Here is a 19,759-nt window from a genome sequence, read left to right as displayed (position 1 = left end):
CCAGAGATGAGGGGTGTTGATTATGAGGAGAGACTGAGCAGATTGGGTTTGTACTCGTTGGAATTTAGAAGGCTGAGGGGGGATCTTATAGAGACCTATATGATAATGAAGGGGCTGGATAGGGTAGAGGTGGAGCGATTCTTTCCCCTTAGAAAGGAAACTAGAACTAGAGGGCACAGCCTCAAAATAAAGGGGGGTCAGTTTACGACAGAGTTGAGGAGGAATTTCTTCTCTCAGAGGGTGGTGAATCTCTGGAATGCTCTGCCCACTGAAGTGGTGGAGGCTACCTCATTGAATATGTTTAAATCACGGATAGATGGATTCCTGATCGGTAAGGGAATTAGGGGTTATAGGGATCAGGCGGATAAGTGGAACTGATCCACTTCAGATCAGCCATGATCTTATTGAATGGCGGGGCAGGCTTGAGGGGCTAGATGGCCTACTCCAGCTCCTATTTCTTATGTTCTTATGTTCTTATAAGCACGGCACCATCTGCGCAATGAATTTCACTACCAGTGGGCTATGATCTTGGAATCTTGTTCAGATGATGAAATTGCAGCAGACCCAGGATGCCAATGTGCACATTCAACAGGCGACAGACACTGTGCTAAGTTGCAGAGACTGATCATCTGAGCTAAAGGGACAAAATAGTGCTTGGGGCAGGCTGCTAATGTTTGAACAGTAAAGGAATTAAGGGTTATGGTGAGCGGGCGGGTAAGTGGAGCTGAGTCCATGAAAAGATCAGCCATGACCTTATTGAATGGCGGAGCAGGCTCGAGGGGGCCAGATGGCCTACTCCTGCTCCTAGTTCTTATGTTTGCAAAGTTCATTTCGGAGACCCTTACCCCCAATCCAACTTTGTTACATGCAGAATGTTCCTCAGCCACTCACATGAGATATCTCAAGGCCCTTCCAAGTCAAAGAAAATGGCTGCATAACTACGAGCCTTTAAATCAAAGAGGAGTCATCATACTGGCAGGCAAAACGTAATCAATTCCCTCTGGGATGGATTACCTTAGCCTGCATCAGCTTTGGAGAATTTCAAAAGGCCTCAGTGGCACTTATTCTAGCACTCAGCTGGTGAGAGTGCCATTGAAGATTTATAATGGTGGCATTAATGGATCCTTCCAGAGTATCACAGGGATTGTGTGCAATTATCGGCAATGCACAGGACACTGTTAATATATATTCCCTATATCAGTGTTAACGTTAGTTGCCCTGATTGAGTCATTTGAATACAAAAAATGGTAGTCAAGTATTCATCCAGCTGTCCATCATGTGTTTGATTACATGAGTGTGCATCACGTGGCTTGATTTTGTTGCAAACATTTGCAATATCGGTACATTAAGAATTGCAAAGACAAGGGCCGGATTTCTCCCAAAAAAATCCGAAGTGTCGAATTCACGTGAAAACTGGAGTAATTCACGCTTTTTTTTTCAGTGGGAGTTCAGAGGAGAATCTCCCACATTCTGTGCACTGCAGAGACCACCCGTGTGAATATCATTAAAAACCAGGGGACTCAGGGTTTATTGGGGGAGGCTGGAGATTTCCGCTGGAGAGGCTGAAATCAGTGCGCTGAGCAGGCCACTGCGCACGCGCTGATCTGTCAGTGCCGAGATTGGTGCATACGCAGTTGGCCCGTGCTAACAGCTTCCTGATTTCTGGCCAGCTCGATCACTGACCGGCACCACGAGCCCTGCAACTTCGGCTCTCCACCCCTCCACGACCCGGTCACTGACCTCCTGACCATTCCCGGGCCAGCCCCAAACCCCCTTCCTCCCAGCCCACCCCAATCTCTAGCTCTCCCCGCCTGATTCCCCACTCCCACAGTCCTGACTGCCCCCCCGCAGTCCCGACCCCTCCCCCCCCCACAGTACTGATTCCCCCAGCCGACCCCACCCACCCCACCCCAGCCAGCCCTGATCACTGGGCTCCTTCCTTATAGCTGACACACAAAGTCTCGGTGACCAAGGTGGCCAACCCTGATCCTTGACATCTTAACCCCACAGAGGTTGCAATAGGTTTGGAATGTTAATGAAATGTGCCACCTTACCAAAGACGCTCCTGCAGCCTCTGATTGGGCCTGCTGATCAAGCTCATCAATGACTGGATGAGTTTCGGCCCGTACTCCATGCCAATTGGAGAATGCACATTACAGGCTTTCATTGGTGAAATGGCAAATATGGAGCAGCTGTGCTTCTTTAACACACGCCCCCTGCACTTTCCCCCCGCAATGCTCAAAGTGAATATTGTGAAGCCAATGGCGGCCTGCAGTCTTGCTAAAGCGCACCAGTTGTACCTTCTGTAGGAAGTCTCCCTCTCAGCTCTGACTCTCTTTCAATGGTATAAGAACATAAGAACATAAGAAATAGGAGCAGTAGTAGGCCATCTATCCCCTCGAGCCTACCCCGCCTTTCAATAAGATCATGGCTGATCTGAAGTGAATCAGTTCCACTTACCCGCCTGATCCCCATAACCCCTAATTCCCCTACCGATCAGGAATCCATCTATCCGTGACTTAAACATATCTGCCTCACATTCCATCTGTCCTCACAACCCATGCAGGTTCTTCACCAGTTTCCATTTAAAAACTGCACAATAATTTAGGAGACTGGGGGAGGGGGTGGTTTCAAGATGTTGGTGCTACATGATTTACTTTGAGACGAGCTTTGACCCGCCCCCTGTCAGTGTACAAGTTCTTCCAATTTTCCTGAAACCTCACAGTGCGCAGGTAGACCTGCCTCCAGCCTCCCCCAATAACCCTGGATCCCACTGCCATTGTGGTGGGTGTTCCAACCATCCCCCCGAAACCATCACTGCTCCGTGTGGACCTCATCACTCCTCATCTCGAGGCCATGCATATGTTGACATAAAGAGGGTGATTTTCCACCACCTCCCCCCCCCCCCCCGAATCCTGCATCACTCAGGAGAGTTTTGAATAACGCCTTTTGTTATGTTTTCCCCATTTACAGGCAATAGACGACAATCCCAACTGCAACCCAGTACCTGGCCAAGCAACCAAATCACCAGATAATGAACATCAAGCTGTGCCTTATCACAATTGAGCACAAAGTCTTTCCCCCCCCGTAGTGCAGGACTACAATGTGCCATGCATAGTCCAGGAGCATGGCCCACAAAGCCCCAAGACTGCCTTTAATCTCTCACCCTGACTATTAACTGCTTAAAGCTCGAGGATTACCTTTATCTCTCACCCGTAACTATTGGTCCCAGACCAGGGATTGGGAGTGTCTTTCAATGCGTTCTTCCGTTCCTTCATGACTGATCATAACACCGCTTCCCTTCCCCACCCCTCCTCCACCATAGTCTCTGTGCAACACATCCCTCTTGTATCACACAAACACAACATACCCGGCTCCTATTCCAGAGCCTGCATGTATCCCCCCCATTCATACAGTTTGATTTGCATCCACCCCTTCCTGTGCCTACTTTCTAGCCTTCCATGTCAGGTTCCAGTTTCCTTACACTCGATCTCCCCTCTGTCTGTTTGTCCCCTCACCCATCCCCACTATAGCCCATTGTCACCCCCATGGTCTTTGTCACCCTTCCATTTCTCCTCCAAACCCACCATACCTCATTGGTCCCCATGTCCCCACGTCTCTGTCATCCTTCACGCCACCGGAATGCCAGTTTCTGTTTCAGAATGCAGCCCTGCCTGAGACTTGCAACACACTCTGAGAGTTAAAAGTAAATTACTGCGGATGCTGGAATCTGAAACCAAAAGAGAAGATGCTGGAAAATCTCAGCAGGTCTGGCAGCATCTGTAAGGAGAGAAAGAAGCTGATGTTTCGAGTCCAGATGACCCTTTGTCAAAGCTTTGACAAAGGGTCACCTGGACTCGAAACATCAGGTCTTTTCTCCCTTATAGATGCTGTCACACTCTGAGAGTTGTCCTCCCGGAGTGCGGAGGCACCCACAATGAAGAGGCCAACTCTACACCCCTAGCAGTGTGACATCTCTTGCTGAGAAGCCAGTGCAGCGCTGTCACATGTTACATTAACCTCAAAGTCACAAGCGAAGTGAGGGCAGACAGCTGCAGGCCATGTCTATCTCAACGTGACTTAGACCGGTCTAATTTTCTTACTGGTGTGGCACATAATTGGGAGGGGGAGGAATGTGATTCCAGTGAGTAGCGTTTTTCATGAGTATTCAGGACATGGTAATGCATGCAAATAGCAGGAAACCCGACCCACCGTCAGCCAACCATGAAAGCGGTGAGGGGAAAATTCTGAACTGATTTCTCATTGGTGGGAATCCAACTTTAGGCCTCTGAACTTTCTGCTGCTGCCGCTTGCCATAAAACCCACTTCTGGCAGGACGGGAAAATTCCGCCCTTCATGTGTACTGAGCTAGCTTATGCTATGGAAGAACAGACGATGTTGGAAGTTTGTCATCAGGAGAGAAATAGAGTTAGCGTTTAGGAGGTGAGATTAGTTTCCTCTGCTGAGATGCACTATGGAAAAGATCGACTGTCCTGTCCACAGATCTTTGCAATAGCACCTCAGCTGCTGCATTCTTAAACATGACTTATTTCCCCTTCACTTTTCACAGCACGGTGACACAGTGGTTAGCACTGTTGCCTCACAACGGCGGGGACCCGGGTTTGATTCCCAGCTTGGGAGACTGTGTGGAGTCTGCATGTTCTCCCTGTGTCTGCATGGGTTTCCCCTGGGTGCATAGGTTTCCTCCCACAGTCCAAATACATGCTGCTTAGGTGCATTGGCCATGCTGAATTCTCCCTCAGTGTACCCGAACTGACGCCGGAGTGTGGCAACTCGGGGATTTTCACAGTAACTTCATTGCAGTGTTAATGTAGGCCTACTTGTGACACGAATAAATAAACTTTAACTTTAATAAAGCACATCAAAAGTGCTAATCGAAAATGGCCTCCCCTTTAAGTCGCTGCTGCTTCCCTTTAAGGAACTGCTTTTCCCTCTCCAAATGCGTGAATGTCCATCAATTAGCACATTCCAATGGAGCAAATTATACTAAATATACATTCTGGACTGTCATTGCGATATGTGTCAAGGCTGATGCTGTGCTGACCAACAGGGTCTAACCAGTAGCTCATTATGGAGAACTTACCAAAGGACAAAAAAATACAGTGCCAGTAACATGATAGTTATGTCAACGCCCATCACTCTTTAGTACACCGCTTAGCAAAATATTAAACAAGGGGTTCATTTCATGTGTTTCTTGTAACTGAATTCCGTTTGGAAGGATCTTGTTGTTTGGATTTCCCGTGAATAAGTGACTACCGCAGCAACTGATAAACATCTTCTTCTGGTGAGGAAAACCTTTGGGAATACACGGACAAAGAAAACTTGAACCAATGGAATTAAAATGAGTGCAGGAGTGTCTAACGCGCTGAACATCCTCTGCATGATAATAACCCGCCCCCGCACTTTGCATGTTGAGCAAATTCATGATGGCAGTCAGTGGTCTGGCCCTGGTTTAAAATGCAAAGAGACTTTAGAAAATGAAGACTCGGGGCCCACTTAGCCAGGAGCAAGCAATGCTTGATCATCTCTGCCAGCCTGTCAGCTGAAGGGCTCAACTCTCCAAAAGGTCAGAGCTCCCCAAGAGAGAAGACTAATCCCTCGCTGATGGATGTAACTTGTTTAGCCCTTTGTTGGAAAAAAAGAGTGCAGTGCCATGACTGATCCTGCGCCGCGGTGCTATTTATAGATGGCTTATTTATACCGTTAAAAAAAGGAGACATTCACTAGTTGTTCCACATCGCTGCACATTGCCCAATATTGAGTGAGCAAAAGCTTTCGATTTGACAGATGATGACTGTTGGGAAGGAAATATTTGTGAATATGCAATCAGCAGAGGATGAAGAAGGCAACACACTGAAAAGCTATTCAAAAAGATACAATGGCCCAGTTTAGTTACGTGTCTGTTTCTGAAGCCAGTGGAGAATTTGTTCTTTAAAATCCACAGTTTAGAAAGCCAGTTGTTGTCTAAATCTGTCATGCTCTAAAGGCCCTGTATAATAAACACTAGAGGCCGACTGTTGTCTTCGCATACTATAAACAGTGATATGCTTCAGGGATAACATGCTTTGCCTATCAATTAAAGTATACAATGCCCCTGTAATTAGGTCAATTGCTGAAGTGTTGGTTGGTTTTGTTTGTCAAGTCAGTGATGCCATGACTTTGCAATTATCCCCTAATGATTCAGTTGTACGAATTGGATAAAAGCAAATACTGTAGATTCTGAAAGTCTGAGAGAGGAAAAAAACAAAACAGCTGAAAATATCCAGCAGGTCAGACAGCATTTCTGGAGAGAAGCATTAAACGTTTCAGGATGATGGCTTTTGACAAGGTTAGCAATGTGAATGGGATCATGGAACTCCTGCAGTGCAGAACAGGCCATTCAGCTCATCAAGTCTGCACTGACTCTCTGACACGAGTCATACCCAGGCCTTCTTCCCCGCCTGTAACACCACACCTTTCCCATAGCTAATCAATCTAACCTCAGGGGCAATTTGGCATGAGTAATCCCAACCAGGCCATATCCCCGTAACCCCATGCATTTACCCCCCTAATCCTTCTGATACCACAGGGCAATTTATAGAATCATAAAATCTACAGTGCAGAAGGAGGCCATTTGGCCCATTGAGCCTGTACTGACAACGATCCCACCCAGGTTCCATCCCCATTACCCCACATATTTACGCTCCTAATCCCCCTGACACTCAGGGGCAATTTATCATGGCCAATCTACCTAACACACACATCTTTGGACTGTGGGAAGAAACTGGAACACCCGGAGGAAACCCACGCAAACACGGGGAGAATCTGCAAACTCCACGCACACGGCAACCCAAGGCCAGAATTGAACCTGGGTCCCTGGTGCTGCGAGGCAGCAGTGCTATCCACTGAGCCACTATTCCGCTGAACTGATAGGAAGTCACTGGTAGGAAATGTCAAATCTAAAACTTCTCACACTTCAGGATTTTTAAACATTTTCTTTAAAAAGGATTTGAATAAAGTCTTACAGTTAATCCTGGCAGCATTCACCAGGTCAGGTGACATCTATGGTGGCACGGCGGCAGAGTGGTTAGTACTGCTGCCTCACAGTGCCAGGGACCCGGGTTCGATTCCAGCCTCAGCTGTGGAATTTGCACATTTTCCTCATGTCTGCGTGGGCTTCCTCCCACAGTCCAAAGCTGTGCAGGTTAGGTGGATTAGCCATGGTAAATGTGGGGAGTGGGCGGCGAGGGGGTGAAGGTTACGGGGATAGGGTGTGGGATGGCCTTGGGTGAGGTGCTTCTTTGGAGAGTCGGTGCCAACTCGGCGGACCGCATTGCATTTTCTGTTAACATTTCGGAGTTGCATAACATTTAATGAGCAAGTATTTAAAAAGGGCAAGATGAGCGGTGCTTAAAATAATAATGAGCGAATCTTTGTCATTGTTTTCCCTGTAATTGTAAACAAAAACTAATTAGCCGGTCTCAGTCGTTAGGTAAATAGTTCAAACCTATTACAATGAGAAACCTCTGGTTCTGGGCACTCAGACACTCAGGTGCTTGTCATGAATTTGCTCTCTTTTACCATGGGTACAAACAGTGGCATGAGTGCAAAATATCACGAGACTTGGAAAAGCAGAATCTCGCCTGTGAGTTCTTGTTTACTGATTCTCCCTGCCCCCCTGCCAGTGACATAATGAGGTACTCTCCCAAGGTTAGGAACCTCATTTCAATAAACTGAAATACAATTAACAAGCTTCTCTGCCGTATTGACCCTCACATTCCGGATGGAGAGTGGGGGAGGGACATGCCCAATATTGACCCTTGGCTCTGGCCCCAGGGCGGTGTCGGGGTTAATGTCAGGGGGGGAAGAGGGATTCAGGGGAACTCCATGGGGGGGGGAATCCCCTTATCAGTTGGGGGGTTCCCCTTGCACTTGTGTGTGGGGGTGGGGGGAATAGTTCCTGTGTCTGTGGTTGGGGCATTCTCCTTGTGCTTGCGGGGGATGGGAGTGCAGGGGGTTCCCTGTGTCTGTCGTTGGGGGTGGGGGGAGTTCCTTGTGTCTGTGGTTGGGGGGATTCCCCTGTGTCTGTGGCCAGGGGGATTCCCTTTGCATTTGTGGGGGGGGGGGGGGGTTCCCTGTGTCTGTGGTTGTTGGGGTTCCCCTTGTGTTTGTGGAGGTGGGGGAGGAATCTCTGTGTTAGTGTTTGGGGGATTCCCCTTGCATTTGTAGGTGGGGGGGAGTTCCCTGTGTATGCAGTTGGGGGGGGGGGTTCCCCTTGTGCTTGCGACTGGGGGTAGTGGGGGGAGTTCCTTGTGGTTCTGGGGGGTTCCCATTGTGTTTATGGTGGTGGCGGGGCGGGGGGGGGTGAAAGGGGGGAGTTCCCTGTGTCTGTGATTGAGACGTCCCCGTTCTGTTCGTGGAGATGGGGGAGGAGTTCCCTGTGTCTGTGGTTGGGGAGGTTCCCCCCGCATTTGTGGGGGGGGGGGTAGTTCCTTGTGTCTGTGGTTGGGGGGATTGCTCTTATTTTTGTGGGAGGAGGAGTTCCGTGTGTCTGTCGTTGTGGCGGGGGTGGGGGTTGGGGTGGGACAGTGGGGGGGGGGCTGGGTTGTCTCCAGGTGTGCGTAGCAGGTGGGTGGGGGAAGAGGTTCCTGTGGTGCTTATCAGAGATCTGAGTTGTGGGATGGAGGAGCGGGTGGGTGGAGGGTGCCCAGATCTTGGGATTCCTCTGGCTGGCGGGTTTTTCCAGTTCCGCCCTGCCAGTGTGACAATGTGAACCGGCCTCCAGATTTTCTCTGGACAGAGTGTTGGATTATCTAGTGAAAAAACCTGACTGTGCAGTCAGCGAGCTACACACCTGTTTCCTCACCTCAGCCAGCACTGTGCACAGGGAATGGAAAATTCCGCCCATTGTCCGTCAGGCTGTGAATAGAATCAGAGAGAGAAATGCTATGGTCCCTCAGTCTGGAAAATCTGGAATTAAAAGTCCAATAATGACCATGAAACCATTGTCGATTATTGTAAAAACCTCTCTGGGTTATTAATGTTCTTCAGGGAAGGAAATCTGCCATCCCTACCTGGCCTACATGTGACTCCAGACCCACAGCAATGTGGTGAACTCTTAACTAACCTCTGAAATGGCCTAGCAAGCCACTCAGTTCAAGGGCAACTAGGGATGGGAAACAAATGCTTTCATAGAATCATAGAATCCTACAGTGCAGAAAGAGGCCATTCAGCCCATCGAGTCTGCACCAACCACAATCCCACTCAGGCCCTATCCCCATATCCCTACATATTTACCCACTAATCCCTCTAACCTATGCATCCCAGGACACCAAGGGGCAATTTTGAATGGCCAATCAACTTAGCCTGTACATCTTTGGACTGTGGGAGGAAACCGGAGCACCCGGAGGAAACCCACACAGACACAGGGAGAATGTGCAATATCCACACAGACAGTGATCCGAGCCGGGAATCGAACCCAGGTCCCTGGAGCTGTGAAGCAGCAGTGCTAACCACTGTGCTACCGTGCTGCCCCTTGCCAACAATGCTCATATCCTATGGATGAAGGAATATATAAGGAAAATAGGGTCTGTCCTAGCTCTTTTGAAGTGCAATTTAAGTTGTCCCATGCCTCCCTTTCTTTCCGCATATCCCTGAAATATGAATATTAATTAAGGGCAGAATTGTATTCCTCAATGTTGCCCGAACAAAGAGGTCTGTGAGCAAGTGCGGTGAAAGTTCACGCACGCAGACCTGACATAGCCCCTGGATTTTTTTTTTCTCCTTCAAATATTTTTCAAATTCTACTAGTAATATTTTTATAAAGTCTATTATTTTAAGATATCATCAGTAGACAGCGGTAATGCTTTTCATTGAGCTGGGACAAGCTTAATGAGGAAATAGATCTTTTTAGACTGTAAGATACTATGGGGGGAATCTTCGGCTGGTCCCAGCAGCAGGAAGCTAGGCGGCTGGGGGATTAATTTGGCGTGAGGCCAAGTATCAGCTCCCCGAAGGCAGAAGGAACTTTAGCAATGATGTTCTCAAGGCTTAAAACGCAAGTCGAGCTTTCCAATGGACAACGCTGGGAAGTCCTTCCCCATGCAGTAGCATTTCATGCATGCTCATTCAAAGGCCAGCTTGCAGGAATGTGGTCCCCCCTCCAAGTTACTCCCCCACCCCAACCCCCCAGCCACGAGAAGTTAGAACGTTCGCCTTTACGACTGCAAATAAGTTGAGTGTACCTGGCGAGGTAGGCTTCTGCCATGATTAATGGTGAGTTGTCGTGGCAGTGAGCTCCCTGGGAAGCATCTATGAAGGCCAGCCAATGCTTGAGACCAGGTTGTGGCAATGTAAATTACCACAGTGGAGGATGACCAAGGTATTCATGAAGGGTTATTGGGGGTGGGAGGGGGGGGGAAGGGTGGAGCAGTGGCCAGGCAAAGGTGGAAGGGATAGTGCAGCCTACCCAGGGGCCCTTTACATATGGTGGCCTTCAATCCCATGAAGTGATAGAAACCATAAACATAGAAACCCTACAGTGCAGAAGGAGGCCATTCGGCCCATCGAGTCTGCACCAACAACAATCCCACCATGCTCTATCCCCGTAATTCCATAAATTTACCCTGCTAATTCCTCTAACCTACACAGCCTGGGATGCTAAGGGGGCAATTTAGCATTGCCAATGCACCTAACCCGCACATCTTTGGACTGTGGGAGGAAACTGGAGCACCCGGAGGAAACCCTCGCAGACATGGGGAAAACGTGCAAACTCCACACACTCAGTGACCCAAGCCGGGAATCGAACCCAGGTCTCTGGAGCTGTGAGGTAGCAGTGCTAACGACTGTGCCACCGTGCCGCCCAGTAGGGACAGCGACTTCCTGCCTGTACCCAGTGTGAGAACTGGCGAGCTCCTTGCCGATGCATATTTAATGAGCTGACCAGTTTACCACGGCATCCGCCCCACCCCACCCCCGCCAACCTCCCTCCCAGCAGAAATCACTCCCATTTCTGTGTCAGTCGCCAGATTCTTAAAATGCAAGATTCCAGCCCAGCCTGTTTTACTAAGAATCAATTCTGCAACAGCCTTCGATGTCAGAACCATTAAAAATGACGGCAGGTTTAGGGCCCATGGAGCTTTTTAGCTAATTGCACCATCCGATTTCTCTCGCGCCGTTACGACGAGCTTTAAGGAAATGCACTGCTAATAGTTTACGCTTTTATTAGAAAGGAGACATTCATTTTGTGCTCTGAAAACTGTACATAAAACTGACAAACACAGATATAGGAAACCAGAACCAGTTTAACCAACCATAAAAGTAGAATCTCCGAGGGTCAACGATTATTAAACACATGGCATAACATTAGCTTAACTCTGTACATAACACTGTTAAAGTCTGTTAACTTAACAGGAAGTTAAACACAGTATAGAAAGATGTTTAAGCTAAAAGTCAATAGGTGTAATAATTACATATTATACAGCAGGGCAGCCAAGGCCTTGTGCTTTCAATTTATATATCTAAAACCTTGACAGGTACATCACAGTTTTTTTTTAAGTATGTTCATTGTATTTACCAGTTGAAATTTCATCTTTCTTAATATAGTACACAATATGACAAGAAAATGCCATTAAATTTTGATGCAAAAAATGCTTGCATATCAAGCAATCAACACTAAACTGAAGTTACTTGTTTTTTTTTATATATTTATATATATATTTATATATATATATATTTGCCCATTACTGTCTTTGATAAGAGTTTCTGGACTACGGTTACTGTGTTCGCTAACGTGTTTTCCCACCGCAGTGGGACAACACGACGCTGACTGCATCACAAGGTTTAAAACGCTATCTCTCTGAGAACAAGATTTCTTTACTGTAATAAGGTTTCAAAAGAAACCAATCTGTTTTAAAATTAAAAAAAAAAGTCACTCCTCAGGTCAGACTTCAGTCTGGAGATCGATGATGTCCTGTCCGCCGAGGGGTATTGTTGCGCCCGTTTTCTCCCATTCCACCGTCCTCATTTCTAAGGGGGACTGATGGGTGGGTTCCAGTTCCTTTTTAAGCCATGTTGGCGGAGACTGGATCTTTCGGATCCCTTCCCAAGGCCTCTTGATTGGAGTCTGCTTCTCCTGCTGTTGGGGCAATGGGCAGCTTATTAGTTACAGTTTAGTCCGAGGATACCCAAGTTCAGCATTCTAATCAAACCGCTCCCTGCTCATTGTGATCGCATAACACCAATGCAAACTAGGACTCAGATAATTCCGGAAGACCGATCAGCATCTGAAGGAGAAAGATTATTCTTTTAGCTGAGACGCTGCATTAGAACCAAGTGTTTATCCCGCCATTTCAAGCTGTTTTTAAATGATGTCTCCCTTTCTGAAATGTGCACACAGATATCATCAATTTGGGTAAAATTGTTTCTTTGTAGCGGTGACCAAGTAACTCTTCACCTTTGAGAGTTGGGGCAAGTAATTCGCTGAACTGGACAGAAGTTCTTATGGATGTAAAAGATTGCGGAGACTTGGGCATAATGTCTTCACAAGCAACCATGAATGAGCCTTAACCATAGAACTTGTGTTTTGGTACAAAAATGGCACTGTATTGCACGGTTATTCAGAGAAGCTGTGCCAGGGTCTCCTGAAGTTGGATTAAGAAACACTGATGGAACATTGAAAGAAAAATCAGTGCATCAGTCATAAATTTGCAGGAAGTTTCCCTTTTTAAACACTGTCGGCAGCTAAGATTTCAGGACCTTCACCCTGCATCTAATTCATTCTGTGATCTTTAATGGTTCCTTTGCATCATCTCACGCCATCCGTGGAAAGCAGTTAGTCAGTGCAAAATAAAGCAAGCCGTAAGTTCAGGGTATTTTCAACGACTTTCACTATATTACCTTTCTGGATCAGGAAGTGGCTTCATGAAGCTTTCTGTTGGTAGATTAAGTAAATAGACCGCAACAGTGCTTCTGTGCAATGGGCAAAAATGGGGAAGCAAAGCTGGCAAGCACAAAGCTTAAGTGGTTACGAGAGCCAAGTGTAGACCGCAAAGGGAGTCCCATAAGCAAACATAAGTGAAGGTTAGCTGTCTGTCACGACCCCTGTCAGATGGATCTTTCCATACAAGCTGTTCTCGCTGCATTAGTCTTTGACACACAGAGTTTATTGCTGTGAAGTCATTGAGTTCCAGGACTCCCATTGAGAACTCTCTGCAGTAACCAGGCCATTCCACTGAGTACTATGCCAAAGGCAACCTGCATACAGTGAACTGTTAAGAATTCAGTTAGAAAGCACCGTACTTACACTGAGATTGGTTTTATCACTTCCTGCTGATGAAACACTCCATCGTTTCACTGCCTATTAATAAAGAAAACAATTCTAAAAACTAAAAGTGCAGTGCAGTATTGACAGGCAATAGTACTACAGTATTAACAATCAACACCTAAACTACAATAGTCTTGTCATAAGAGGAATATCAATAGGTATTTAACACAGGCCAAACTATGTTGTGGGGGGGGGGGGGGTGTGGAGGGAAGGACCAGCAATGACAATAATGCATGGCAATTTCTACAATAATTCTTCAAATTCCACATATTTGATTTGATCTGAATTTCGTACTGACATTCTTATGCTGATCCTGGAAGCTGACAAGACTCAAGTGGCCAGTGGTCGCTGGTTTTTACACCTGAGGGCTGGGCTGCGAGTGAGAAATTCTTGGTGGCAATGTCCTTTCAATTATACTAATTAAAATATCATTAAAATCTTTCAGCGTAATATATTTTGATGGTGCGAGAATTGTGGACAGAAATATTGTAATACATTAACTCCAATACTGTACCACGCTTTTCCTGTTGCCTTTCTCTTTTCCAATGGTTTAATTTTCAATCATGTCACAAATATAAGAGGCAAAATGTCAACCACGTGATTGAAAGAGATATTTTTACAGCAGGGTGAATTTTGAATTGTTTCTGTAAACAGGGAATGTAGTTTTACCACTGAGTGCCAAAAAACAATCACTGCAAGGCATGTTATATCATAACGTCGCAATGATAAAAGTACAGGTTTGGACACTGTAGCACAAATGTCCAATTCCTTCAGAAAAGGATAATTGCCCTTTTATCACATTATAATTCACTGTTATATCCTGATGCAGCTAAGATCTACCAATAACCTGAGCCAAAATTCAAATTCACCCAAGCTCAAAGAGGTTTGATCAAATCAAACCATTCCAAGCTTTTGACAGTAAAGTCTGTATACTTGTAGTTTATTACTAAAAACAAAAAAATCTTTTAACATACTTCTTTGGCCCCTAAACCAAAAGCAAAAAAAAAAATCCAGTGTTCGGATTCTGATAAACGTAAAGCTCTGTGGTACAAATGCCCCTTTGCAAATTTCCACATGGGTGGCAGGGTGGCACAGTGGTTAGCACTGCTGCCTCACAGCATCAGGGACCCAGTTCAATTCCCAGCCTGGGTCATTGTCTGTGTGGAGTCTGCACGTTCTCCCTGTGTCTGCATGGGTTTTCTCCTGGTGCTCCGATTTCCTCCTACAATCCGAAAGACGTGCTGGTTAGGTGCACATTGGCCATGCTAAATTCTCCCTCAGTGTACCTGAACAGGCGTCGGAGTGTGGCGACTGGGGAATTTTCACAATAACTTCATTGCAGTGTTGATGTAAGCCTACTTGTGACACGAATAAATAAACCTTAAAAATGTGAAAGTTTTGTTTGCATAGACTGAGAAATGTCTGGTAAGATATAGAATTTGTGCAGAGCTTATCGGGAACAAATTACAAAATCTCAGGGAGCAAATGGGGCCAAGTTAAGAAGAGATAGAAAATGTCTCAAATTTGGATTTTAACTCAGATTCCCTGCACAGGTTCAATGGGCTAAATGGCCACCTTTTTTGCTGTATGCTTCTGAAAAGTTACAGAATGGCCAGAAGTAACAGGGTATAGGAAACAGTGTGTCAGGTCATATATGAGTACGAGCAGAAGTAGGCCATTTGGACCCTCAATACTGCTCCACCATTCAATAAGATCACGGCTGATCTGTTTATGTTTTAAATTCCACATTCCCTTCTACCACCAATAACCTTTGATTCCTTTGTCTAACAAGAACCAATCTATCTCTGCCTGAAAAATATTCAGTGACCCCGCCTCCACTGCCTTTCTGAGACAGAGGATGGGATTTTCCAGCCGTGCTCGCCCCAAAACTGGAAAAATCCGCCTGAGGTGAATGGAGCTTTGCATGGCTCTCCCCCCCCACCGCCCCCCATCCCTCGCCTGCTACGATTCCCATCGCGGGCGGGACAGGAAAATTCCCCCACAGAGTTCCAAATTTGCACAAATCTCAGAGAAAATATTTTTCCTCAGCTTTGTCCTAAAAGGGTGACCACTATTTATAAACAGTGCCCCCTAATTCTGGACTCACCCATTAATAAATTGGAGTGTCAATTTCTCCAAACATCCTTCTTACAAATATAAATTTCATAGAATCCCTACAGTGTAGAAGGAGGCCTTCAGCCCATTGAGTCTGCACCGACCACAGTCCCACCCAGGCCCTATTCTCATAACCCCACATATTTACCCTGCCAATCCCCTGACACTAGGGTCAATCTAGCATGGCCAATCAACCTAACCCGCACATCTTTGGACTGTGGGAGGAAACTGCAACACCTGGAGGAAATCCACACAGATACAGGGAGAATATGCAAACTTCACACAGTAGCCCAAGGCCGGAACTGAACCTAGGTCCCTGGTGCTGCCAGGCAGCAGTGCTAACCACTGTGTCACCATGCCACCCTATTGAATTTCCTTCAATTCCTCATTCTCCCTAGTCCCTTGGTTCCTGGTAATCAGAAAAAAGACCCCTTTATGCACATATTCTGCATTCTGCCAGCCAGCCAATCCTCGATCCGTGCGATTCTGTTACCTTGGACACCATGAGCATTTAATTTTTGCAGTAACCTTCAATAAATGTAATCAAATATCTCATGGAAATTCAAGTACAGTATGCCTACAGGTTCCCCTTTATCCATAACACAACGTATACCTTCAAAGAACTCCAATAAATTGGTTAAACATGATTACTCTTTCACCAAACCAGACTGACTCATCCTGATTACCTTGAGTTCTTTTAGGTGCCCAACAATGACCTCCTAAACAATTGATTCTAAAACCTTTCCCCGGACAGGTATCAAGCTTACTGGCCTATGGTTTCCAGTGTTCCAACACCCTCCCTTCTTGAATTTTTGATATTTGACATTTGCTACTTTCCAGTCTGATGGAACCTTTCCAGAATCTAGCAAATTTTGGAAAATTAACACCGGCATCTATTACCCCATTAGCCACCAGGCCTAGGGTGAAGTCCATTCGGACCCAGAGACTTATCAGCCTGCAGCTCCATCCGTTTTCTCAGCCTTGCTTCCCTAGTGATTGTAATTTCATGTTCCTCCCAGCCACCTCCAGCTATTACTAGAATTTCTTCGGTATCTGCTGTAGTGAGGACAGAATCTGTTCATTTCATCCAACATTTCCTTATTGTCTACTACTAACTCCCCATCGTCATTTTCTCCCCAACATGCTTCACTTACACTTTTCCTTTTTAAATACCTGTAGAAACTTTTGCTGTCTATTTTTACATTTCTAGTCAACTTCCTCTCATACTCTTAATTTATTTCCATTGGGTAACCTTTTTGTCATTCTCTGCCATTCTTCATAATCTGATCAATTACCTGACCTGCAACTCATCTTTGTGCAGTTGAGATTTTTTTCCTTAAATTTGATGCTTTCTTAACTTCTTTGGTTAACCATGAGTGGGTCTTCCCCTTAGAATTTTTCTTTATAGAGGGAGTATATTTATTCTGAGAATTCTGAATTATTCCCTCAAATGTCTGTCAATGCTTATGAATTAATCCATCCCCTAGCCTAGAATCCCAGTTCATTTCAGTTAGCTCAGCTTTCATGCCCACAGAGTTGCCCTATTACGTTTAAGATACTAGTCTTAGATTCACTTTTCTCTTAGCATAATTCAATAGAAAGGTCAGAGTAACTGGAGACAGTTAGGAAAATAAACAGGGAAAGACATAAACAGATAAAAAAAACTCCAAAATATTAGTATAGTTCCTGAATATTTAAAGAAAAACATGTTAATTGTTTGCCTATTTGTATTGGCAGTTACCAATAAAACAAACACAATAGAGTGGAGAAGGCGCTTCACAAATGTGCCAATAGTCCACTTTCATTCGCAACTTCCTAAATTTTAAGCTGCAGTTAATGTACAACAACATAGCACATGGCCTAGCAAAGCCAAACCAATAGTCGGGGGTGGCACGGTGGTTAGCACTGCTGCCTCACAGTGCCAGGGACCCGGTTCGATTCCCCGCTTGGATCACTATCTGTGTGGAGTTTGTACGTTCTCCTCGTGTCTGCGTGGGTTTCCTCCGGGTGCTCCGGTTTCCTCCCACAGTCTGAAAGACATGCTGGTTAGGTGCATTGACCCGAACAGGCGCCAGATTGTGGCAACCAGGGGAATTTCACAGTGACTTCATTGCAGTGTTAATGTAATCCATACTTGTGACTAATAAATAAACTTTAACTTTTTAGCCATGACTCAGCAGATTCATGTTTCAAACAGACTCCCTGCTGTGATATTTTGATGAATGTTGACTTGATTTTCTGTATGGTGGAGTCAAAACTCTATTGATAATCAATGAACCTAATATTTGATGCAAGTAAAATTGAGGGTGAGACACTGAATGCTGTTTATCTGTGCTGGAGACCAAGGCCTCGGTTTTCATCACCAAGGAACTCAGCACCTTAAACAAAATGGTTGCAGAAACCCCAACCCAGAAGTCCTGCCCCATTTCTGGCTGATCCTATTTTCACCCCTATGAGACAGCGGTCGGGAGGCGATTCAGGCATATGGGGAAGCCAAACCCAACAGGATCATCTGAGCAAAGTGCTGAGTTCAAACAGGCTCCATTTTCACTGGCGTGAGTCTGTTTCCTGTCGTATTTGACCTATGATTTTTAAGCATAGACCATGAAAGATTTATAATATCTGTGGAACTGACAGTCTGTCAAATCATTTAAATCCTTGATCTTTAAATTTTTTAAGAACAACAGCCTGCTGTGACTTTTGAGTCGAAAAAGATCAATGCTTACAATTTCAATAGCAGTTTATTGACGTAAGCCTGAGGGTTATCATTATAGGACTATTAATGCTTGCCTGCATCAACAACCTATCTTTATCACAGTCAGGGGTGGGGGGACTGTAAATTTTCAGTTTGCTTATGGATTATGAATACAAATATTTACTTTTATAAGGGATTAAGGTGGGAGGCGGTGTCTGAGCGGTATTGTCACTCAACTAGCAATCCAGAGACCCAGGCCAATGCAGTGGGAACCTGTTTATAATCCCACCACAGCAGATGGTGACATTTCAAATAAAAATCTGGAACTAAATGTCTAATAATGGCCATGAAACTAATGTCGATTGTCGTAAAGACCCATATGATTCGCTAATGTCCTTCAGGGAAGGAAATCTGTCATCCTTATCTGGTCTGGCCTAGATGTGACTCCAGAGCCACAGCAGTGTGGTTGACTCTTAAATGTACTCTGAAATGGAGGACAGTTAGGGACGGCCAATAAATGCTGGCCCAGCCAGCGACACTCACATCCCGTAAATGAATAAAAAATAAAATCCGGGTGCCAACTCTTGTTGGCATATTTTTCTCAATGCCGTGGTTGTCCACTTTCACTGGCACAAATGAGGGTGCCTACCTGCATAGTAGAGCTGATGGCAAGATGTTCAATTTGACCAAAGTGTGTAATGTCTAGTTGGTGATCATGCCGCACTGTTATTCCATACTTAAATTCACTCGCAACAACCTGAACATCGGTTCTCCTGAATCTGCAAGGGGTTGGGACTGACAATTGGTGACAGAAAGGCCAAAGTTGTGGGCCCAATTTCATCCTTCTATCAACATCGATTACCTCACTCTGGAAGTTGTTGACAACTTTACATACCTTGGATCAACAATAACCAGCCACCTCAGCCTTGATGTTGAAATCAGCAGGAGTATTGCCAAAGTTGAAGCTATCATATCAAAGTTGAGAAGTTGAGTGTGAATGAACGGCAAATGAACTGAAAATACAAAGCTCCGTGTGAAGCAGGCTTGTGTTCTCAGCATCCTCCTTTACAATAGCAAAGCATGGACAATACATGCAAGACAAGAAAAGTAGCTAAACAGCTTCCACCTCCACTGTCCTCAGATGAATATTGGCCAATTCCTGGCAAGACAGAATTCTGAAATACATCAGTCAGTGGTGGCTCCATTGGCTAGGTCTTGTGCACCAAGTGGATGAAGGCCGCATCCCCAAAGACATCCTTCATGGTGAGCTTGCCAACAGGTTGCCCACATCTGCAATACAAAGATGTTTGCAAGTGAGACATCAAGCTGACTGGGAGTGGAGTCGATACACGGAGAGTCCTCCCAGTTAATCGAAGCAGTCAGGAAGGGAGTGGAAAACTCAGAGGGCAAAAGAAATGATCAGATGATGGAACGGTGAGGCCCACCGGAAAGAAAAATCAGTTAACTTCAGGCCAACAACATTGATCTGTGCCAGCTGCAGAAGGGACTGCCACTCACAAAGCTGCCTCTACAGCCACAAGAAATGTTGTTCAATACTGAAGGGAGACACACCCTGGGTGCAGTCCATAGTTTCCTAAGATAATGGACGATTTATGATGAGCAGA

The 19,759-nt window shown here is 45.7% G+C and overlaps 1 protein-coding gene across 1 annotated transcript in view; it reads right to left on the bottom strand.

The window, feature by feature from the left end:
* Positions 1-11,609: 11,609 nt before the first annotated feature.
* Positions 11,610-19,759, bottom strand: part of adgrb1a (adhesion G protein-coupled receptor B1a) — a 650,625-nt gene continuing 642,475 nt past the window's right edge. The window contains exon 35 of the mRNA XM_078216994.1: positions 11,610-12,136. Coding sequence (XP_078073120.1) covers positions 11,942-12,136 — 195 coding nt within the window. The 3' untranslated portion in view covers positions 11,610-11,941. The remainder of the gene's footprint in view (positions 12,137-19,759) is intronic.

This window comes from Mustelus asterias, chromosome 7 (genome assembly GCF_964213995.1).
Source record: "Mustelus asterias chromosome 7, sMusAst1.hap1.1, whole genome shotgun sequence".
In the NCBI taxonomy this organism is placed as follows: domain Eukaryota; kingdom Metazoa; phylum Chordata; class Chondrichthyes; order Carcharhiniformes; family Triakidae; genus Mustelus; species Mustelus asterias.
The sequence above is the reverse complement of the archived record's forward strand: the minus strand, read 5'-3'. Positions and strand labels throughout refer to the sequence as shown.